Source organism: Myotis myotis, unplaced genomic scaffold (genome assembly GCF_014108235.1).
Source record: "Myotis myotis isolate mMyoMyo1 unplaced genomic scaffold, mMyoMyo1.p scaffold_m19_p_2, whole genome shotgun sequence".
Classification (NCBI taxonomy): domain Eukaryota; kingdom Metazoa; phylum Chordata; class Mammalia; order Chiroptera; family Vespertilionidae; genus Myotis; species Myotis myotis.
Genome location: NW_023416324.1, coordinates 15012196 through 15035755, shown reverse-complemented (window position 1 = coordinate 15035755; position 23560 = coordinate 15012196). Strand labels below are relative to the sequence as shown.

The window sequence follows — 23560 nt, the reverse complement described above, 5'->3', positions numbered from 1 at the left end:
AGAGAAAGGGAGAGAGATAGTCAGAAACATCGATGAGAGAGAAACATCGATCAGCTGCCTCCCGCACATCCCCCGCTGGGGATATGCCTGCAACCCAGGTACATGCCCTTGACCGGAACCGAACCTGGGACCCCCCAGTCCGCAGGCCGACGCTCTATCCACTGAGCCAAACCGGTTTTGGCGATTACATTTTTATTATAGCAAAAGAATACAAATGAAAACCAGATCTAGAATTGTAAGCAGAGGCAGACACACATAAGACATAGTCTGGGAGAGTTCCAAATGCAAAGCTCCTGTCATCCTCAAAGACCAATTAACCCTTCTGAGTTGAAGTGTGAACCAGGGACATCTTGGTCCATGGGATGATGCTCAACCACTGAGCCACACCAGCTGGGTTCATCTTCTTCTTTTCTTTTAAACATCAATTTTTTTAAAAAAAAATATTTCTTTATTGGTTTCAGAGAGGAAGGGAGAAGGAGAGAGAGACAGAAACATCAATGATGTGAGAGAATCACTGATCGGCTGCCTCCTGCACACATCCCACTAGAGACTGAGCCCGCAACCCAGGCATGTGCCCTTGGCTGGAATCGAACCTGGGACCCTTCAGTCCGCAGGCTGACGCTCTATCCACTGAGCCAAGCCGGCTAGGGCTAAACATCAATTTTCTGTTCTACTCATTTATGCATTCACTGGTTGCCTATTATATGTGCCCTGACCAGGGATCAAACCCACAACCTTGGAACATTGGGACAATACTCCAACCAACTGAGCTACTAGGCCAGGGTTCATCTTCATTTTTTTTCTGGGTGTAAAGTTCTAGATTAATTATTTTTTTCTCTAAGTATTTGAAAGATGTTGTTCTTGGCAAGAGAACCAAGATGGCAGTGTAAGTAAACACCTGTACTTACTGCCTCCCACAACCACATCAAAATTACAACTAAAATACAGAACAAACATCATTCAGAACCACTTGAAATCTGGCTGAATGGAAGACATTCTGAATTATTATCAATCATGTTTTCAGAAAATAGGAAAAGGAAAGAAAATTGGGCTAAGAAGATTGTTAGTTAAGAACTATACCTGTGTCCTAATCGGTTTGGCTCAGTGGATAGAGCATCGGCCTGCATACTCAAGGGTCCTAGGTTCGATTCCGGTCAAGAGCATGTATCTTGGTTGCGGGCACATACCCAGTAGGGGGTGTGCAGGAGGCAGCTGATCGATGTTTCTCTCTCATCGATGTTTCTAACTCTCTATCCCTCTCCCTTCCTCTCTGTAAAAAATCAATAAAATATATTATATAAAAAAAAAAAGAACTATACCTGTGTAGGGCTACAGGGCAGAGAGCCAGGCAGGACTTTATAATAATACTAGAGGCCCGGTGCCCGGAGGCCCGGTGTGGGGTCCCTCAGCCTGGCCTGCGCCCTTTCACAGTCTGGGAGCCCTGGGGGGAGGGGGGGCGGGGTGTTGTGGGGAGGGGGCCTAAGCTGCAGTAGGATATTCTTAGCACTGCCTTGGAGGCAGGCCCCTGTGCTCGCTAGCCATCAGCCCAGCTTGTGGCTGAGCCGTGCTCACTCTGTGGGCACTGACCACCAGGGGCAGCACCTGCGTTGAGTGTCTGCCCCCCTGGTGGTCAGTGTGTGTCATAGCGACCAGTTGTTCTGCTGTTTGGTTGATGTGCATATTACCTTTTTATTATATAGGAAATATATTTTTCAAATAATTGTGGAAAAAATAGAAGCTAATTTAAATTAAAAACAAGCAGACCTACTACCTATCAGGGGTGTAAATTACCAGTAAAGGCAGCTCAGAGTCATTTCCTATGAGTCTTCCAAAGAGAATGAGAAGCAATCATTTAAGTGTGCCATGCATTTCTACATGCATCGTCTTATTTCATCTTCATAGTGCTGAATCAGGTATTACCTCTCTTTTAAAATATATTTTTTATTGATTTGAGAGAGGAAGGGAGAGGGAGAGAGATAAAAACATCAATGATGAGAATTAGTGGTTGGCTGCCTCCTGCATACCCCTACTGGGGATCAAGCCTGCAACCTGTGCATGTGCCCTGGCTGGAATCAAATCCAGGACCTCTTGGTCCGTGGAACGACACTCAGTCCACTGAGCCACAACAACCGGGCCTTATCTCTCTTTTATACATGTGGGAACTATGAATTTGAGAGGTTAGGAAACTCATGAAAGTCACACAGCGAATAACAGAAAGGTAGTATCTGATTTCAAAGTCTGTGTCCTTTCCCTCTGCCTCTGAAACAAGTGTCGAGGTAGTCTTCAGCTCCAATGTGCATACATGTTTTTTTTAAAATAAAGTTTTACTGAAGTATACATACCTGCAGGAAAATGTATAAATTGTTAGTGCAGCTTGATGAATTTTTACAATATAAATATACCTGTCTAACCAGCCCCCAGATCAAAAAACAAAACAAGCCTGACAGGTGTGGCTCAGTGGTAGAATGTTGACTTATGAACCACAAGGTCATGGTTCAATTCCCAGTCAGGGCACATGCCTGGATTGCGGGCTCGATCCCCAGTGTGGGGCGTGCAGGAGGCAGCTGATCAATGGTTCCCTCTCTCATCATTAATGTTTTTCTCTCTCTCTCTCCCTTTCCCTTCCTCTCTGAAATCAATCAATCTATCTATCTATACACACACACACACACACACACACATACACACACACATACATATATTAAAAAAAGAAGAATCTGCAAGCCTTACTCTCTGGCACATTTAAGATCTTGCTCCTCAGCATATGTCCAGTTTGGCTCAAATAAACTCATAAAAATTTTACAGGTTTGACGTTTCTCACATTGACATATATATTATCTCTGACTCTTACGAAAGCCCCAAAATGTAAATATCTCCATTTCACAGGTAGGGGAACTAAGGCTCAGAATCAAGTGACTTGTCCAACACCACACATTAATTATGTAGGTGTCTGAAAAAGCTAGTATTCAATATGAGATTTGCTACAACAAAACATGTGCTATTGCTACTAAGCATGATGCCTTTGGCAATAGCAAGTTGCCTAACGTCTGTTCAGGACAAGCTAAGCTTGAAATACTAGGGCTGAACAGGAAATGAAATTGTGAAGTCAAACAAAAGCCCAGGCATCTTTTAAAAAAACCACACACTCGAGAAAAAGCACACAACTCCCTTCTAACCAATGAAAACTCATTGCAAAAGGGAAAGTACTGCCTTTAAAAGACGCACTTTGCCCTCAGGAGGTGTGGCCGGTAGGCTTCCTCAAGTAGGAGTTATTATCTAACCACAAACCAACTGTCTATCATTACACTGCACTTTAGCAGACACCTATGATTGGCCAACAGAGAGCAGCATTTGAATTTAAAGATCCAAATAACTACAGGTTATTACTTCAGTGAGAAAGGTAAAGCTTTGTTGTTAGAGGAAACTTAAACCGGGGTCAGAGATTAGGCACTAAAGCCCTGTAGTAGGGTAAAACTATTACCTCGTAACTGGTGTTATTACTAACACATTCTTCATCAAATCAGCCCTTATTTTAAGTAAAACCTATTGAAAAGATATGCAAAACCTTGTGAAGTCATTGTGTAAACTGCAAAGGATTACAAAAAGGCTAGTAATACAAATATTTATAGTTTAAGAGTCAATTTAAAGTATTAATCTTTAAATAGAAAGCAAAATTTGCTTGTCTATACCAGGAAAGAGTGGCAGAGTCAGAAGCAGCCACAATTCCTGATGCCTTCTTTCCTACTCATCACTAATCACATGTAAAGTTAATGTTCCTGTCTCCCATTTTCCCTGTGCTGTTCCATTGGACACCAAGTACACTGTATCCTCAGTACTTTGCTTATTCTGGAGAAGACATACATAATAAAACCTATAAAGGAAAGGAAAAAGTAGACCAGATGACTTTATGGAAATGAAACCATGGTCTCAAGTTATAGACAGAAAAACTGCATTTTCTTTCCTTCATTGAGTCTGGAATGCATCCTCAGCTTAATAAAATAGAAAGATAAATGAAAAAAAATTTTTTTTCAGCCCCAAGTGGATCAGATGAAACCTGAGCATCAGGTTTCATCCCCAGTTAGGTAGTATACAGAAGGCAACCGATGATGTTTCTCTCTCTCTCCCTTCCTCTCTCTAAGCATGTCCTTGGGTGAGGATTAAAAATATATAGCCATGCTGGTTTGGCTCAGTGGCGAGAGTGTTGGCCTGCGGACTGAAGGGTCCTGGGTTTAATTCTGGACAAGGGCACATGCCTGGTTGCAGGCTTGATCCCCAGTAGGGGGCATGCAGGAGGCAGCCAATCAATAATTCTCTCTAATCATTGATGTTTCTCTCTCTCTCTCCCTTTCCCTTCCTCTCTGAAATCAATAAAAAAATTAAAAAAATATATATATACACACATAATATACATATATATACAAGTTCTTCTGACAAATTCTGCAAAATAGAAAGCACTAAAATTTTAGGTAAGTTGAAATGCTGAAAAGAACTTTTATAACTCAATCATATTTCCTTCAGCAATAGCTTCTATTATAGAAAGTTTAATTAATAGGTAAGGCTGAAAATGACATCATTTCAAATTTTATACCCTGTATTACATTCATTAAGTAAAGCACTATGGAACTACTTAGCCACCAAACCAGTAATGTAGAATATTCAGGGTTGTTTTTTTGTTGAAACTCACTTTATTAAAAAAAAAAAAAAGTCATGAACAATAAATTACAATCATTTCCCCCCCTTTTATAAATTCTTCATAAAATATATTTGACAATTTTAAAAGAAAATTTCAAAAGTTGCTTTCATTTTTGAAGTGCTGATGACTTATTTTTTGACCATTTTGTCATGCTGGTGAATTATTTTGTAGCTGCTACAATAGTTTGATAAACATTTTACAGTTAAAAACAACAACAAAGAGGAAAAAACAGACCAGGAGAAAAACTATTCAGTGTGCTATTTATCTGACACTTAACACTTACTTCATCATAATGACAAAGTATCCCTTAGCACCAAAAAATCTACAGGAACCCCATCTTTCTAAGTGACAACTAGTGCAAAATAACATTCTAGGAACTAACTGTACAACTCCATATTTTAACTGGTCACAGCTGCCTACAAGCTTATTTTAAATATTTGGTCTTTTTTCAATTAAGACAGATTTCATAAAACACTATAAAATCATGGCAAGAGAATCTATGAAGAATAATTGTTTATTGAGTACCTATTATGGGCAAGGCACTGTGCACAAATTCTTTCTTTCATTTTTCCTATAGCAAATATCCAAGAATTTTCAAGTATTGCTAATCTCTTGTATTTCTTACTCCAGGCTGGAAAAGACCTATGGCTATACACCATTTTAAAATTGTCATTTTATCAACTGATCTTTAGTGCTGAGCACACAGTAGGTACTTAATAAATACCTCCTGATTGAAAGAATAATGACAAAGAATTTACTGTCATTTTGCTTGGTATCTAAGGCTATTTTAGGATACAAAGACTTGAGAAAATTCCAGAAGAAACTTCCTGACCACCTCACACCCTTACCACCAATGAAAGAAAAGAATTTTACCTCACAGGTTAAATCTTTCGAAATAAATTATAATCATTAACTTTTTAAATGAAGCAGGACCAAAAACTTTGTACTTAGGAAAGGATGGCTCCAAGCACATAGATATTTGAAGAGCTTACCATCACCTGAACTGTCATGAATCTCTGTCATGTTATTGACAGACATTACATTACAATGCTGCTCTTTACTTCCAGTAACTCAATCCCCTTGGCCAGATCTGTGTTATACTAATTTGATGATCTAGACTCGAGGGTCAATTATCATGAGGTGCCAATGTATTGTTCCACCTCTTATCGTCAAAGTGATGTTAAAATGATTTTCTGTCTTCATTTTAAAAGACTTTATTTCAATAAAACCTTTTAGTCCAAGTTTTAAACTTCTGGATCAAGTAACACACATAGTTCAGAAAGTTTATACACTCTAATCTCTTTGTGCTTTTTTACCTTTCATAGTCCCCTGAACAAATTTTAAATAAGAAAAAAAATTGATAGCAATATTCCAAAAGTTGTGTAAGTTCGAAAGGAACATCTGAAGAGATTATGCAAACTATCCATTATTTCAATATTCTAACTTTTAAAAATACTTTTGACCAAAGGTTCTAGTGCTTTATAAACATCAACCTAGATACGGTCTTAAGGTCTCTAACCTTGAAGGCTAATGTTCTGTTTTAGGAAAATTTTCTTTCCTTAGATATTAACTATCTGCTTTTACAGAAAAACTGGAGACAACCATGTAGAGTTAAAATCAAATTGACTTCAAGAGGAATAATGGTCTACTGGCTTTTGACATAGACCATACCAATGATTGTATAAAATCTATAACTTTTCTACTTGAAAGATATAGTTGATGTCACAATATATTATCCATTTGCCAAACTATATAGGTATCATCTCCGTTAGAAAAAGGTGATCAATATTTAATACAACTATATTACTACCATTACTGTGTCAAATTAGAAGAGAAAACAGCATTAGTACAAAATGAAAGGAATTCCAGTGATGAAACAAGAGACGATTCAAGGTAGGTAATGTGAGGATAGAGCTCATTTGGTTTCTTCAATTTTATGCTGAGGCTTAGACAAATTCTTGAAATAAAAAAAGTAATATATCAAGTACTATAGTACATATATATAGCAATGATTTCAGAAATAGAAGAATCCTGTGTTCAGATTGCAGATGCTCAAGGGCAAACATGTCCCAATGCAGTGGTTTGATTAATTGAATGCTTGGTTACCTAACGAAGGTATGACTGAATCAATATCCTTGCCAACCTGCTACCACACAACTGCATGGCTAGTTCTACTCCTGCAGCTACAGGGCACTGGAGAGCTCAGACATATTCGGCAGCTTTGATCACTTAGTTTCATTTATGTTTAATCAGATTTTAGGCCCTCCAAAATAATGCCTTTAAAAAAACTGTATAATTATAAAAATAAAGAACTTAGTATGATTTCATTAGAGGGAGGGATAGGGTAGGAAGATGAAGATTCTTTTATTTTTCATCACTGATTTCACCAGCAAATCTCAAAAACCCAAACCTACATCAAATAATTTAAACAGAAGTGGCATTTTCTTCATATGGAATGCAAAATGCACACATTCACATACTTACATATACATAAATATATACATATATGCTTCCTTTACAAAGCTTCAAAGGTTGCATTACCAGCACGCAAACCTCTTCTTCCATGGAAATTGCTAATACTGACAAGGAATGTCTAAAATACTTAGAGACATATTTCCAGAAAACTGGATTCTCTTTTCTTCTTGGCTCTTAAGAGAATTTTCCTGCCAAACTTCTACCAATGATCATTAAAAAAAAAAAAAATTTACACCCACATTGGTAATACATTTAAAACATACGACAAAGTGGCCAGCTCAGACTTAAGAAAAATGAGGAAAAAAATATCCCACAATAAATTCTAAACCCTTAGAAGGTGAGGTTCAGCTTTTTATATTCTTTTTCAGCCACATTATGTTGCATTACTGTGAAAACAGAAGCAGCATATCATCCAAGATATTTGCAAATAATGTATGTGTCACGTTTCCCAGCTGCTATCTTTAAATGCAATTTGTACTAATCTGAGTTCTAGTTCAAAAGCATCTGGACGATCCTGAGGGTTTGCAGCCAGCATTTCCTTAATCAGTTGTTTCATTCGCCCATTCATAGACTTTTTCTTCACAGGAATAAGAAGTTCCATTTTGGGATTTTCCAGAAGTGCCTCCCCAACAGGCACAATCTCAGTTCCTTGTTTCACATAACTCCCCAAGAGTTCCTTCTTTGTCTCTGTGTCTATGAATGTGATCCTTTCCAGCATCGCCCAGATGATAATCCCCAGAGCAAAGATGTCAGCCTTTGCTGTGTAATGTCCCTCCCATACTTCAGGAGCCATGTAGAAATCTGTTCCACAGGCTGTGGAAAGGAAACACTTGTTTACACTGACAGGTTCTTCTGGGTTCTGCCCAGAGGCTGAACACACTTTACTTAGACCAAAATCAGCCACTTTCAGTGTGGGTTCCAAGTCACTGGTATCCAACCTGCTTTGAGAAATCAAGATGTTATCAGGTTTAAGATCGCGATGGATGATCTGGTTTTTATGCAAGAAAGCCAGGGCACTGCTCAGCTGAAGCATGAAGCTGGTGTTAGTTTTACGATTGGGTTTCCTGGACAACAGATACTCATTCATATCTCCTCCATCACAAAAATCCATTACAAACCACAAGTAATAGGCGCTTCTGGGATCAAAGGCAATTTCTCCTTTTAATGAAGTCTCTACGAGCTATAAGGAAAAGAAAACAGTTTATAATCATCTGCATAGTTTATATAATTCAGCTATAAAAAGAGTAACCGGTTAAGTTAGTCTCCAATTTTATGTGGATATTCTGTAAATATTTTATTTGGTCAGTGTTTTCATATGTGCATGTTATTTTAAACTTCAGTACTTGAAACTGTCACTTTGTCCCTAATGAGTACAAACACCAAATCTCCAAGTCAAGAGCTAAAAACTTATTTACAAATAGCTTTATTTTAAAAAGTGTCTAACTGCATGTGTCAATGGAGTTGAACTCTACCCACTTAGCTAATAGCTTCATGAAAAGATTGATGTTTAGCAGTTAGATCCTGGGAGATTGCCAGCTGGCATATAAACATCAATTAGGAAATGATATTAAATGAAACTGCCTGAAATACTCTTCTTCCTCATTGCACATAGACTATCAACATCATCTAAAAAATCGAAAAAAAAAAAATGATCAAGGAACAACTTGTTATTACAGAAATAAAGGGCTCCTGTAGTCACTGATGAAAAAAGACTGACATTATTCTATACACTTCTACAACCAGAATGCAAATGTTGGCTCTTTGTATCACAGGATGGTTTCTAAAAATCCAATTTATAAAAATTATATTTGCATTTTGATATAAAAATTCAAATTGGAGTTTGTATATTTCTTTGATACAAGCTGAAAATCTGGAATAAATCACTGTTTTATTTGTTATTATCTAATTATAATTCTCCTATTATCTGAAATTCAAGAGTATTAATTATTTTACTGAACATGAACTACCATTTTAAAATACAGGTATATAGCCCTGGCTGGCGTGGCTCAGTGGTTGAGCATTGACCTATGAACCATGAGGTCCTGGGTTCGATTCCCAGTCAGGGCACATGGCCGGGTTGTGGGCTGGATTCCCAGTGTGGGGCATGCAGAAGGCAGCCAATCCATGATACTCTCTCATCATTGATGTTTCTATCTCCTTCTCCCTCTCCCTTCCTCTCTGAAATTAATAAAAAAATATTTAAAAAATAAATAAAATACAGGCATATAGTGCTTTGAAAACATATGTCCTATGGTGTCCTCTTTAGAACCATGGGTTTAAAAGAAACTCAGTAGGGAAGCCGAAGCGTTGTTGAAGAGTAAGTAAACTGCTAACTTCACATTCAAATCTACGGGTACTTCCTCTTATCACTTTGGCGGGCAGAAGCAAAGAACAATTCTCCGTGCCATTTCCCCCCATGGCAAACAACAGTAATTGCAAAGGTCTGCTAATGTCCTTTTGGCCTGTATTTTCTTTGTTGCAAGTGTTTGCCAGTGAAGACAGAAAATGAAAGACTATATCATAGTTATTTACCAGGTGCACTATTACTAAATATGCTGAGAGTAAAGACCAATACCATCACTCTTACTTCACTCTCTTTTTCTGCCTTTACTCTCAAAAGCAAACTTCCTAAACAGTTTAAGCAATGTGAAGTCCCAGCATTCAAAGAATGGTTTAGAGCAGTGGTTCTCAACCTTCCTAATGCTTCGACCCTTTAATACAGTTCCTCATGTTGTGGTGACCCCCAATTTCATTGTTACAAAATGAACATAATTAAAGCATAGTGATTAATCACAAAAACAATATGTAATTACATATGTGTTTTCCGATGGTCTTAGGCGACCCCTGTGAAAGGGTCGTTTGACCCCCCAAAGGGGTCGCGACCCATAGGTTGAGAACCGCTGGTTTAGAGTAAGACCAGATAGTAAATACATATTTTAGGCTTACAAGCCACATAAGCTCTCTCTGTTCCATGTTGTCCTTTCATTTTTTTTTAAATTCTTAAAAAATGTAAAAACTATTTTTAGCATTTAGGCCATACAAAAACTGGTCTAGGGCTATAGTTTGAGAGCTATAAAAATTGAGAGCTATAGCAATACAGAGCCCAATTTGCTTATTTTTATGTGTAGAGGATGTTAGTCACTGGCTCTCTTGCCTAAAATCCTTCAATAGCTTTCCTGTTTTCTTAGGATATAGTCTAGTAGGCTCTTTAATAAGGGCTAAGGGCTCCTGTGTGCTCTGACCCCTGCTGAGCTTTCTAGCCTCATCTAAAATAACTCATCCTGCCCTACCTGGTTTTGCTCAGTGGTTAGAGTGTTGGCCTGCAGACTCAAGGGTCCCAGGTTCGATTCTGGTCAAGGGCATGTACCTTGGTTGCGGGCACATCCCCAGTGGGGGGTGTGCAGGAGGCAGCTGATCGATGTTTCTCTCTCATGGACGTTTCTAACTCTCTATCCCTCTCCCTTCCTCTCTGTAAAAAAAATCAGTAAAATATTAAAAAAATAAAATAAAATAACTCATCCTAGCCCAGTCGGTGTGACTCAGTGGTTGAGCGTTGATCCAGGAACCAATATTCCTGGTCAGGCTGGGTTGCAGGCTCAATTTCCAATGTAGGGCATGCAGGAGGCAGCCGATCAATGATTCTCTCTCATCATTGATGTTTCTATCTCTCTCTTCCTCTCCCTTCCTCTCTGAAATCAACAGAAATATATTTAAAAAAAATAACTCTTTCTTTACACTAAAGTCTTACTATCTCCTTTCAGTTCTTAGAATGTGTCATACTTTTTGCTCCAATAGATTTGTATGCATAGTTCTTTCTGCCTAGGAAGTTTTCTTACTCACCTGGCTAATGCCTCTTCACCCTATAAGTTTAGTTAAAGCAGTTAGTACTTACTGAACCCCAGGATGTCAGTTTCCCTATTATATGTTCCTATGCCATCCTGTACTTCTCACTCATGACACTTATCACAAGTAGGCAGAGTGGCCACTAAGTTCTTATGCATGAGATTGTGCCCTCTGTTAATTACTTGTTTTACATTTTCTTCTAGGTGAGGTGTTTAGATATCAGGAACTGACTTTTTTTTTTTTAAATCCTCACCCAAAGATATTTTTTCTTTCTTTTTTTCTTTTTTAAAATATATTTTATTGATTTTTTACAGAGAGGAAGGGAGAGGGATAGAGAGTTAGAAACATCGATGAGAGAGAAACATCGATGAGCCGCCTTCTGCACACTCCCTACTGGGGATGTGCCCGCAGCAAGGTACATGCCCTTGACCGGAATCAAACCTGGGACCCTTGAGTCCGCAGGCCGACACTCTATCCACTGAGTCAAACCAGCTAGGGCCAAAGATTTTTTCATTGATCTTTAGAGAAAGAGTGGTAGGGGGAGGGAGGGAAAGAAAGAGAGAGGAACATTGATGGGAGAGACACACACCGACTATTTGCCTCCCACAGTCGCTCCAACCAACCAGGGCTGGTTATCGAACCTGCAACTGAGGTATGTGCCTTTGACTGGGACTCAAACCTGCAACCCTTCTGTCCTCTGGCGGATGCTCTAACCACTGAGCAACCGGCCAGGTCGGGAACTGATTTAATGATTACAACAGACAACAAAGAAGTTATCTGGAAAAACAAGGAGAAAAATAAAAGATTTGTATAGAGAATTGAGAAGACTACGCATAGGGACTCTGTGGCCACTCTTTAGATTTAATTATCTTTACCAGATATAAATATTGGTAGTCTTTACTAGATATAAATTTAGATAAACTAAATGTGTTGATGAATATCTGGTTAACTAAACAAATCTATAGAAAAGACAATTTTAGTAGGGCTACCTAGCATTGAGTACTCCTATATGTTAAGTACTGTATCTGCATCACTTCTAATTTTGACAACTTCCATGGAAGGTAGAAATTATTATTCCTATTTTACATACAAGAGGTAGATGCTGGGAAAAGTTAAATTATTTATTCCAGCTTATACACCTGGCAAAAAGTACCACAAGTAAAACACAAGTCTATCAAGCTTTAAAAGAGGAAGGAAAGAGATTACTAAACAAAAAGGTGTTTTAGATTAAAAAAAAAAAAAATCATCACTGCCCTGGCCAGGGTGGCTCAGTTGGTTGGAGCATTGTTCCATACACCAAAAGGTGGTGAGTTCGATTCCTGGTCAGGGCACATACCCAGGTTTTGAGTTCGATCCCCATCACCATGTTTCTCTCTCACATTGATCTCTCTCCCTCCCTCCATTCTTTCCTCTAAGATCAATTTTTTAAAAAAATCACTGAATGAAGTCTGGAAGTACTTATATCATAGAGCCTTGAAAGACCAGCTAATACCTAGTTACTATAAAGCTTGCTTGATCTGGACTCAAGGATACCATCAGCACTGCTATGTGTTTAAATATCTTGGTCTCCAAAATTCAATGGAAGGTTCTATACACTTTTGAGAGCAAATTCGGTGGTAAGAATGTTTCTGATATTTTCTATGAGTATAACTTACAAAATAAGCACTTTGAGAAAAGTAAACAATAAATCAAATAGAGGCAAAATAGTTGTGTTTTATATTCAGCCTTAGAAAACTTCAGGGCATAGCATGGTAAACTGCAACGTATATTAGATTCTCAAGATTGATATTTGCTCGCCATACAGTAGAACTAATTACACATACAGGTATTGTTTGCTTTCTTTGTTGTTTCTAATCCATAAGCCTTTGTTGTTTTAAAAACAGACTTTAGCCTAATGGTAAATTCTGAATTCAGATACAAATGGAAAATTGTTTCCCTTTCCAAGAATGACTGGACTTAAGACATTTTGTTCTGGCCTTTAACTAGCTATGTCTTAAGAATCTTTTCTCTTTAGTGAGTATAGAGCTACTAGAGATTCTGGTCGATGGCAGAAGCCAACCTAGAAAAAAACTAACGTTTTCTGTTTTCCTGTTAATGCTTTTCCCAGGTCTACAAAAGAATAACATGGAGGCAAAAGAATAATTTGGTGGTTAAGAGAACACAATTTTTAGGTTCCAATTCTGCTAAACGCTAGCTATGTGACTTTGTAATGTAATCTAAACCCCAATTTCTTCATTTGTATGTAGATAATAATAGTACTTTTCTCATAGTATTGTTCTGAACAACTGCCTTTAAAGCACTTAGCACACAGCATGGAACTAAGCAGGAACCCAAATAAGTTAGCTTAGCACTGTTAATAACATTCAGGTGCTAAGCCACAGACTTCATGAGAATTAAGTGGAACTGAATGGTTAAAAAACTATATAACTGTCTAAAACAGCAAAGGCTTATGTTCAAAACAGTGTCCTATGGGTGCTGCTACTGATTGTGGAGATTTTCTCTTTCTTCTGCCTTCAGTTTTTAAAAAATTGATTTCAAATAAGTAAACTTATTAGGGTCTAGTCTTGATCACTTCTCTAGCTCCTATATTGCCCCATTCCTATGCAGACTGGCAAATATCATGGCATAACAGGTGGCTTATATTATTTTTAGGTATTTGCATCACGGTTTAAATAACACCTTGTTTTAAAGCAAACATCTATTCAATTTTTGGCAGACCCCTATCTACGCCCCTATGAACACCTGCATTTAAAAGTAGTTCATCTGATTCTTTCATTCCTCTTTTTGCTTAACAATGCCACATTCAAATCATTTCTATTTCCCGTTCAACCACACATACCTGTAAATAAAGGGAAGAATTAGAGCCATGGGACATCTTTTGCACCATCCCATCTTTTTGTAGGATGCATTCCTCCAAGTGAATCACATTTGGATGTTGGCTCTTGATACTGCTTAGGGCCCAGAACTCGCGCAGGGCTAGTTCAACATTCTCAGGAGCATGGCATCGAATTTTCTTCACTGCCACGCGTGCAGAGGTCTTTCTGATGACTGCTTCATACACAACACCGTAACTACCTCGGCCTACCTCCCGTATTAGATCGTACTTTGGCTGGCTACTCACCATCTTCAAGGTCAAGGCTTCTGGAAAAATCAACAAAATGCTTTATTCAAATTAAGCATGCCTACTGGCTTGTATTGCTTCTTATGTATGATTTAGGTATCATTTCTCTGTTTGCAATGCTTAAAAGGTATTTGCTATACCTTGGGCAAATCTAAACATTTTAATAACAGTAAAACAGCTAACATTAATGTAGTACTTACCATCTATTAGGAACTGTTTCAAGCAATTTTTAATACAGTTTGGGGCAAAAGTAGGTTTATAGTTGTGACTACGCACAAGTTTATTCTTTTTTTAATATATAATTTTATTGATTTCAGAGAGAGAGGGAGAGAGAGAGATAGAAACATCAATGATGAGAATCATTGATTGGCTGCCTCCTGCAAGTCCCCTACTGGGGATCAAGCCCACAACGGGGGCACACACCCTTGACTGGAACCGAACCCGGGACCCTTCAGTCCAGAAGCTGAGGCTCTATCCACTGAGCCAAACAGGCCAGGGCAGAAGTTTATTCTTGTATTATTATTAATTATTGTATTATTTTCTGTACGAACAACAGTAAACCTATTTTTGCCCCTCTTTGTATTCTGGATATCAGCCCTTTGAAACATAGATGTGTTAACGCACTGAATCCTCATAATAATGCTATGAAGTAGATACGACTATTGTCGTTTTATAGGTGAGAAAAGGGAAGCATGGAGAGTTTAAGCAACATGCCCAAAGTTGGCTAGTAACTGGTGGTCCTGCGATTTGAAACCAGGCCACCTGGCTCTGACATCCGCAGTGTTAACCACTGCACTATACTGCCTCTTACAAAAACCGCCCCAATAGTCACTGTTAAAAATAAACCAAAACATTCAGCATTCTTACTGATCACGAAAAAAACAAATGCCAGCTTCTCTTTAAAGCTGACACACACACATCAAACACCCCTCACGGTGAGAAATGCACACACCTGGCTTACGCTTCGGGGCTGAAAGTGAGCCAGAGCACATTTAGAAATGAAAACGTGTCCTTGTGTAAGTCAAAATGTATATGTTCCTATTTTAACTTTATGTCACTTCCTTATTTCCCGCAAACTAAATGAGAATAAAGTCTGTGGAGGAAAAACACACACAACACGTTCCTTACAGTGGTTCTCAACCTTCCGAATGCCGCGACCCTTTCATACCGTTCCTCATGTGGCGGTGACCCCCAACCATAAAATGATTCTCGTGGCTACTTCGTAACTGTCATGTTGCTACTGTTATGAATCGTCATGTAAATATCTGATATGCAGGATGTATTTTCATTGTTCGCGACCCACAGGTTGAGAACCGCGGCAAGTAAAGGCAGCTACTTAGAATAGGATTCCCTTTCTGCTGTCGAACAATAGTTATTTAGCTCTAGGTCATTTCTGCCAACAAACACTGTCCTACACGTCAAGGGGCTCTCTTTGTTCGGGGAACAAAAAGCCACCGGTCCTGAGGCTGACGGATTGGGAACAGCTACTTTAAGTCCACGGGACGATGGAATCGAGAAAACGAAAGCTTCCGAGATTGCTCCAGTCCCGCGTCCTCGGGTGGACGCCCACCCTGCAAAGCCCAGCGTGCGTCCCAGCGTCCGGTTTCCCGGCCCAGAGCGCTCTGCCCGGGCCGCACAGCAGACTTTCCCCTCGGCTTCCCACGGCCGCCGGCGCTGCCCACCTCCCAGCGGCGGCGTCTGTGGAACCGTCCCGTCTCCCCGGACGAAGGAGCACCTCAGGGCGGGGAGGGCGGGTGCGCACGAAACCCTCGCGATCCGAGCAAAACACAGCCGGGCGATGCACCCCGTGCTCACCTGCGGGACTGAGGCGGGCACCCGGGCCCGCCCTGCTCACCCGGCGCCCGGTCGCGGGCCGGCCCGGCCGTCCACCTGCTGGTGCCCGGGGAGGGCCGGTCCCGGGCAGAGGTGTAGCCGGACGCGGCAGCGGCGGGCCCAGCTCATTGGCCAAGTCTCAGGCCCACCCCCTCCCCAGGCGCGTCCGGACCAAACCCGGAGGGAATGCTCCCCAGGCCCCGCACCCGCAGGGGCCCGTCCTGCCGCGGCCCCAACCCCCGGGGGCTGGCGGCTGAGGCCGGGGGCCCGGGGCAGAGGCCACAGGCCCAGAGGAGGCCGGGGGCCTGAGGAGTGCGGGCCGGAGGCCGGAGGGGCGCGAGGCCCTCCCCAGGAGGACTCCGCTGACAGGGCTGTGACAGGCCCCCCGGAGGGGCGGGCACCTGCGGGGCCCCGGGCTCTGCAGCAGGGCCTCTCCGCCGGGCTGACGGGCCGGATTTACCTCAGGGCCGCCGCCGCCGCTTCTCCCTCTCACGGGCTCTGCAGGCCGCCATTATCGGGCAGCTCGCGCCTCCGCCGCCGCGGCCTCCCGTCAGAGGCCGGCGCGCGCCCCCGTGCTGCGCGGACTCACACCCCGACGCCGCGGGCCCCGCCCCCTCCGGCTTGCCGTAGCGCGAGCCGGACGCAGCGCGGTCCCCATTGGGCGCGCGCCCCGCGCTCCCGGCCACCTCCGCGCTCCCCGCTCCCCTCGCTTCCAGGAGCCGGGAGCCGGGAAGGTGTGCGCGCTCCGGCACGCACCACTCCGGTCCCTCCACGCAGGGGAGGCCGGGCCCGGGAGCGAGGAGGCCACCCCACGCTGGGGACTCGGTCGGCTGCGGCCGCAGCGGGCGAGCACGGCCCGGGCCCCGGGCTGGTCCTCAGAAGCGGGTCTGGGCGCGGGGCGCACGCGCTCGGCGCGGCCACCCCTCTCCCTTTCGCCCCCCTGCCGACCTACCCAGCGGCGGGCAGGTGTGCGAGGGTCGCTGGGGTCGGACGCCCGGTGCATCTTCCTTGGTGCGGGCCGAGGGTGCGTGCGGGAAGCGGAGCGCCTCGGCGGGCCCGCGGGGAGGCGCGGCCCGAACTGGGAGGCCTGGCGTCGGCCCCGCCGGGAGAGAGGCGGCCCCTTTTGTCAGAGTCTCCGAGCCATGTCTGCGGGCGGTGCAGTTGCCGAGGCGGCCGCGGCGCCGGGCTGGGTGCGCTCATCTGGGAAGACGCCGTCCCCTGCCCCGCCGGCGCGGTGGTATCTCCCTTAAAGCAGCCGGCGCCTCATTGTTCCGGGACCGCGGCCGCCGGGAGTCGGGGGCGCCCAGCCCAGCGCGTGGAGAAAGGGACGGTGGCGCCCGCACCTGGCCGCTGTCACCCGCGCGTGTCCTGCTTGACGGCCGCAGCCGCGAGCTCGTGGAGAGTCCAGACCCAGCGGGCGCGGGGCGGGAGGCGGCGGGCGGAGCCGGCGGGGCCGGGATTGGCGGAGAACGCAGCGGCGCCCTCGGGCCGGCGGTCAGCCCAGTCGTTGGGCCAGCGACAGCCGGCGGTCAGCTCTCAGCGCGCGCTCGCCTGGCCAGCGCGGGGCTGTCAGTTCCTCGGGGACCAGAACCGTCCGTCATTCAGTCAGTTACCGAGATGAGTGAGCATCGCCGAAGCGTCCATTCCTTCTGCACCTATTGTGCACCTCCTGTTTGTCAATAGGCGGTCGGTCCTCCTCCCAGTGCGGTGTGAGAGAAGGTCTAAATTATCTCCCCTAAACCTAACCAAACCCCACAGGCTTTATTGTTAACGCTATTTTTACAAAAACGAGGAGACAGGCCTCCGACTTATTTGATCTGAAGGTGTCTGTTTCTTGGAGGGAGGGTGCCTGCTTTGAATACTCACACCCCTAGTGTGACACCTCCCTTCCCTCCATCCCGCCCCCCCAAAAAACTTCTGTAATCTGTGCCAGGCTTTTGTCCTGAGTGCCATGCACCAGTCTTCACCTTTCTACTGGGACTACTGAGGTCGGCCGAGGCTTGGTTTCTGCTCTTCTTGAAAGTAGAAGGAAATAAGGAAGGCTCTGTGGACAGCTAGCTACCTGTATCGATAATTGATCTGAATCCGGGGATGGATATCTCTAGGCCAGAGGACGCGTCTTTTGTTTGTCTCAGTCATTAACTATAGGAACCCCTCCTTTCAAGCTGGCGGCAGAACAGACTTGAAATCCACCCCCCTCAATCCCCAAAGCACAGCTGAGTCTAGTCTGTGAGGTGGATTCAGGACTGTGGAGCTTAAACTTAAACAATTTAGGGTGTCCTCTTTAGGAAAAAGATTACAAATTGGCCCTGTAAACATTGCTGGGGCCTTGGAAACGGTTTCATTTTTTTATAAATATATATATTTTTATTGATCTCAGAGAGAGGGAGAGAGAAACATCAATGATGAGAGAGAATCATTGATCAGCTGCCCCCTGCACACCTCCTACCTGGGTATGTGCTCTGATGGGGAATTAAACTGTGACCTGGTTTACAGATCGCCGTTCAGCCACTGAGCCACATCAGCCCGGCAAAGAAAAGTTATTTTTATAGAATTCCAACTAATAAACACCGAAGAGATTATAGCATAAGAAAAGTATGATTTTGCAAACGCTAATGAGATACTGCATCTAGGCAAAGACCATGTAATGATGCTAAAACATTTGGGTGAAAAATTGTTGGGTAACTTTGAAATGGAGAGCTTAGGCTGACACAGCCTAAACCCACTAACCTGTCTTAAAATCACTTAGTGCTCTTCATGGAATATTCTTGCAGGGAAAAAAAAAAGAAAGAAAATAATCTAAGCCTAATTAAGTCAAGATTCAATTACTTAGCTAGGTTACCATAAATATGGGGGACAGGCTATCACCACAATCAGCCAAACTCAAAATGTGGGACATTCAACAGGACAAGTGACCTGGTTTCTGCAACAAATTCATGGCATGAAAATAAAAAGGGAAGGTAGAATATTAAAGCATAAAAGTCAAGACTTTACCAAAGGCAAAAACATTTGGATCCTGATTCATGTGAGCCAACTGTCAAAATGCATCTTTGATACAATCTGCGTTCTTTATATGAACTGATAAATTAAGGACTTTTCATTTCTCTTGGTTAGGTATGATGGCGGGTAGTTAATCACTTTACAAACAATCACGTTTAAGCTACATAATCTTTTTTTTTTTTTTTAAATATATTTTATTGATTTTTTACAGAGAGGAAGGGAGAGAGATAGAGAGTTAGAAACATCGATGAGAGAGAAACATCGATCAGCTGCCTCCTGCACATCTCCTACTGGGGATATGCCCGCAACCCAGGTACATGCCCTTGACCGGAATCAAACCTGGGACCTTTCAGTCCACAGGCTGACGCTCTATCCACTGAGCCAAACCGGTTTCGGCAAGCTACATAATCTTTACTCCCTGGAATGGAGATAAGAAACACCCTAACCTTTGCAATAGAAATTGACAGGATTAAAATCAACTAGTATAAATACAGATGTAACAAGACAATAAACAGCAGAACTTCGCTGGAGATCCTGAACAGAACTTGGCTGGAGATCCTGGCTAGAGATCCTGGCTAGGCTGCTGATCAACTGAACGCTGTCTCCATGTCATTCCTTCTTCGCCGACTCCGTCCACACCTTTGGGGACCCCTGGACCTGCTGGGGTTGGACCCCAGCATCTGGCGCCCGAACAGGGACCCCTAGGTAAGCCCCACTCTCGGGATGGATAGGACTCCACCGTAGGAAGAGGGTGGATAGTCTTCGCCGACTCCGTCCACACCTTTGGGAACCCCTGGAACAGGATTCCCCTAGGTAAGCCCCCCCATTGAGAACCCCACACTCGGGACAGATAGGACTCCACCAGGGTACTGCAGACCCCCCTATAGAGGATAAGTAGGGTAAGAAGGTGGATAGTACAGAACTTAGATTGAGAAGATGTGCCATACTGAGTCCAAAGAAAGAAGACTCTGTATTGATCTTTAGATTAAGAAGGAATGACATGGAGACAGCATTCAGTTGATCAGCAGCCTAGCCAGGATCTCCAGCGAAGTTCTGCTGTTTATTGTCTTGTTACATCTGTATTTATACTAGTTGATTTTAATCCTGTCAATTTCTATTGCAAAGGTTAGGGTGTTTCTTATCTCCATTCCAGGGAGTAAAGATTATGTAGCTTAAACGTGATTGTTTGTAAAGTGATTAACTACCCGCCTGGCACTTAGTTAAGGAGTTTTATTCCCTCCCTAACTTCAGGGAAAAATCCTTACCTGGGGAAACCTTTCTCGGAGAGGTGACCTTGGTTAAAACACATAGCGCTAAGGGGAGCAAACATATTGAGAACAGTATGCTATATACGCCAGGTCCCTTGAAACATATGCTGTGCAGATGTTTCTTTCCTGCAGCGACTGTGTCAAGCAGCAAGGATGGACCGGCTTCTGGCAATAATGGATAAAGTAAAAGTGTGATCTGGGATATGCTTTAAAAATACCCCACAGGCAGCATAGCAAACCAAAAGAGGAGGAGATTGGTAGAAGGTTGGTAATTGTTGAAACCTGGTGCTGGTAACATAGGGTTTGTATACTACTCAACTTTTGTGTACGTTTGAGTTTTTTCATAAAAAGTTAGAAAACCATGCTCAAAAAATGAATGTGTTAACTAGGAACTTGGATGTAGTGTTCTAGCCCCCTGCTGGCAGATTCTGTTAGCACAGCTACTGCCCCAGTCACTGAATTCCCAGACCTGTTTAGAGGAGAAACTTTACCAGTATTTATAAATCTTACAAGAATCCTACAAAATGGATAGTATTAGCATACCATTTTACAGCTGGGGAAACAGACTCAGAGGGACTCTGTAATTTATTGTATTTTAAGAAATAGGCTTTTATTGATTTCAGAGAGGAAGGAAGAGGGAGAGAGAAACATCAATGATGAGAGAGAATCATTAATCGACTACCTCCTGCACACTTCCTCCTGGGGATTGAGCCCAAAACCCTGGCATGTGCCCTGACCAGGAATTGAACGTTGACCTCCTGGTTCATAGGTTGATGCTCAACCACTGAGCCACACCAGCTGGGCAGGACTCAATAATTTCGGTTCCTAATAAGTCAGTGGAGCCCTAATCGGTTTGGCTCAGTGGATAGAGCATCAGCCTGCGGACTGAGGAGTCCCAGATTCGCTTCAGGTCAAGGGCATGTACCTTGGTTGGGTGCACATCCCCAGTAGGGGGTGTGCAGGAGGCAGCTGATGAATGTTTCTCTCTTATGGGTGTTTCTAACTCTATCCCTCTTCCTTCCTCTCTGTAAAAAATCAATAAAAATATATTTTTTAAAAAGTCAGTGGAGCCAAGATTCCATGTTCTAAGTTCCATAGATTGGTGCTTCTGGATCTTACTTTTTCTACTCGAGCAAAGGGTCACATGGGAAAAGGCAAGTGGAGATGCCCCTAATGAGAATGGATCCATAGGAAGCATATCACCTATGAACAATAGATAAGTAAAGGTAAATAGGTAATATATATAAGTCAGGCACAGTGCAAAGTGCCTGTCTATGCACAATTCCATTTACTCCGCAGTTATCCTGGGAGGTACACACTTTCACTTCTCCCCCTTTACAACTGAGGAAAAAGAGGTCCTAAGAGATGAGAGGACTTGTCCAAAGTTACATAGCTAGGAAATATCTGAATTGGAACTTGAACCCAGGTCTGACTATAATGCCTGAGTTCTTTAAATAATTTTTTGAGATATAATTTACACATAGTGAAATGCTTACATATGCTTCAGTTTTGATCTATAGTAACTATTGTATACTGCTTGTCTTACTTTAGAATGAATACAAATATTAATTCTTCATGGATATTTTATTACTTTTTTTTTCTAAGTAAGAATGGAATCATGAAAGAGAAGAAACTGGTCAAGAAAGGGAAGGTGGACAGGTAAGGTCAAAATTCACAGTTCTGACCAGTGCTAATCATCCCTCTTCCCTCTAATGGTTCTTTCTTTCTTTCTCTTTCCTCTTCCTTCCTTCTTTCCTTCCTTCCTTCCTTCCTTCCTTCCTTCCTTCCTTCCTTCCTTCCTTCCTTCCTTCCTTCCTTTCTTCCTTTTTCTTCTCTCTTTCTTCCTTCCTTCCTTCCTTCCTTCCTTCCTTCCTTCCTTTCAAAGGTAGCTCCTTATATTCTTATCTCTTCTATTCTTTCAGTGGAATCTACATCATACCCTCTTAGCCGCTTAAACATACAGTTAAGTCAGTGGTTCTCAAATAGGGCAATTTGCTTCTCAAGGGACATCTGTCAATGTCTGGAGACATTTTTGGTTATCACAACTAGGAGATGCTACAAGCATCCAGTAGGTAGAGACCAAGGATACTGCTAAACATCCTACAGTACAGAGGCCAGTGAACAAAACATGTAGAGGACCTCTTCTCAGGGAGCTTACCTTCTCATGGAAAGAGACACTAATATACAGTTGTGGAAAGTGTTAGGAAGAAGTAGCTCTAGGTACCACAAGACTAGTAGGCAGGGACTGGAGGTAAGATGGGTCTTTTGAGTCACATTTATACTAAGAAATGGCTGATGAGTAGTAAATAGCCAAGCAAGCTGTGGAGGGAAGAGCATCCTAGGTCGAGGGAATTTACGTGCCCAGCTGCTCTACCAAAGCCTGAGCTGAAAGTTAAATCAGGATTTGGGGGAAGGCAATGGATGGAGGCAGGTATTAGGAAGCTCTGTTGTGGCTATAGGCGCAAGCCTTGTCTCCAGCCCAATGTTATCAATAATAAAACCCATATCTTTCTCTATTGAATGATTATAGAAAATGCTTAGGATAAAATGTTAAATGAAAAAAGTCTCAAAAGTTGTGCAGCACTTAAGTACACCATGGTTACAATGTAAAAATGATGAACAGGAGAAAAATCAGAAGGAAATGGAGTAAAATGGTGTTGGTGGTCGTGTTGAATAGTGGATGATAGGAGATGATTCTTTAAAGTTTCTTTGATAAATGACTTCTTTCCATTCTGTCTGTGATGGGGAAACTGAGGCACAGAGAGGTTAAGGAACCTCACCAAAGCTACACAGCCCTAAGTGACCTGGGAGGGAGGCCTAGCCAGAGCCTGGCTCCAGAGGCTGCAGGTTTAACCAGGAGGGAACACTGCCCCTCAAAAGCTAATGTCAAAAGCCTAAATTCAAGGCCTTTGTGGCCATAGCCTCTGGACAAATAGTTCTCCTCTCCCTGTGATTGACCCTGTCTCCTGGGATGCCCCCAATAGTCAAGCACCTCAAAGGAGTGAAGAGGTGAGTGAGGGTGGAGGACCAAACCAGAAGAGAAGAGGTGAGCAGAGGAGTCAAGACCTGCTCCAAGCAAAACCGTGTGTCCCTGGGTAGGAGCAGCTGTTCCTGTCACCCGATTCCCCACTCCAGAAGCCTGGGGAGGGCCCCTGTCCCAGGCTGGCCCTATTTTTGCCCCCTGTGGCTGTCCTGAGGCCTGGGCCCACAGGTGGGGTCCTGCTGTCCACGGGAAAGGTGGATTCCTAGAAGTTCCTCCCCCTCCCCTGCCCCATCCCAGACAACTCTGTTCCTGGAAGTTAAAGGAACTGGGCTGCAATGTTTACT

The 23560-nt window shown here is 43.0% G+C and overlaps 2 protein-coding genes across 4 annotated transcripts in view; one reads left to right on the top strand and one right to left on the bottom strand.

The window, feature by feature from the left end:
* Window positions 1–6922: 6922 nt before the first annotated feature.
* On the bottom strand, window positions 6923–17042 carry PDIK1L (PDLIM1 interacting kinase 1 like). Of its 3 annotated transcripts, none has more exons than XM_036349753.1 (3): window positions 16918–17042; window positions 13851–14152; window positions 6923–8348 (listed from the first exon to the last, which is right to left on the bottom strand). In XM_036349753.1, exons 2-3 carry the CDS (start codon window positions 14133–14135, stop codon window positions 7608–7610), a joined length of 1026 nt encoding a protein of 341 aa, XP_036205646.1. In that variant the 5' UTR covers window positions 14136–14152; window positions 16918–17042; the 3' UTR covers window positions 6923–7607. The 3 variants fall into 3 exon arrangements, with proteins under 3 accessions (XP_036205646.1, XP_036205645.1, XP_036205647.1); XM_036349752.1 differs by lacking the exon at window positions 16918–17042 and adding an exon at window positions 16426–16578; XM_036349754.1 differs by lacking the exon at window positions 16918–17042 and adding an exon at window positions 15948–16410.
* The window catches only part of LOC118675003 (translation initiation factor IF-2-like), a 26052-nt gene continuing 18422 nt past the window's right edge, over window positions 15931–23560 (top strand). The window contains exons 1-4 of the mRNA XM_036347126.1: window positions 15931–16125; window positions 16431–16514; window positions 16596–17586; window positions 21839–21892. Coding sequence (XP_036203019.1) covers window positions 15931–16125; window positions 16431–16514; window positions 16596–17586; window positions 21839–21855 — 1287 coding nt within the window. The 3' untranslated portion in view covers window positions 21856–21892. The remainder of the gene's footprint in view (window positions 16126–16430; window positions 16515–16595; window positions 17587–21838; window positions 21893–23560) is intronic.

What these genes read in the sequence shown, in the direction of transcription:
- PDIK1L (XM_036349753.1), bottom strand. Translation starts at nt 14,135, where the DNA reads ATGGTGAGTAGCCAGCCAAAGTACGATCTAATACGGGAGGTAGGCCGA. An exon ending in ATTCTTCCCTTTATTTACAG is followed by an intron (nt 8,349 to 13,850) that starts GTATGTGTGGTT and finishes TTTTCCTTATAG; the next exon opens with CTCGTAGAGACTTCATTAAA.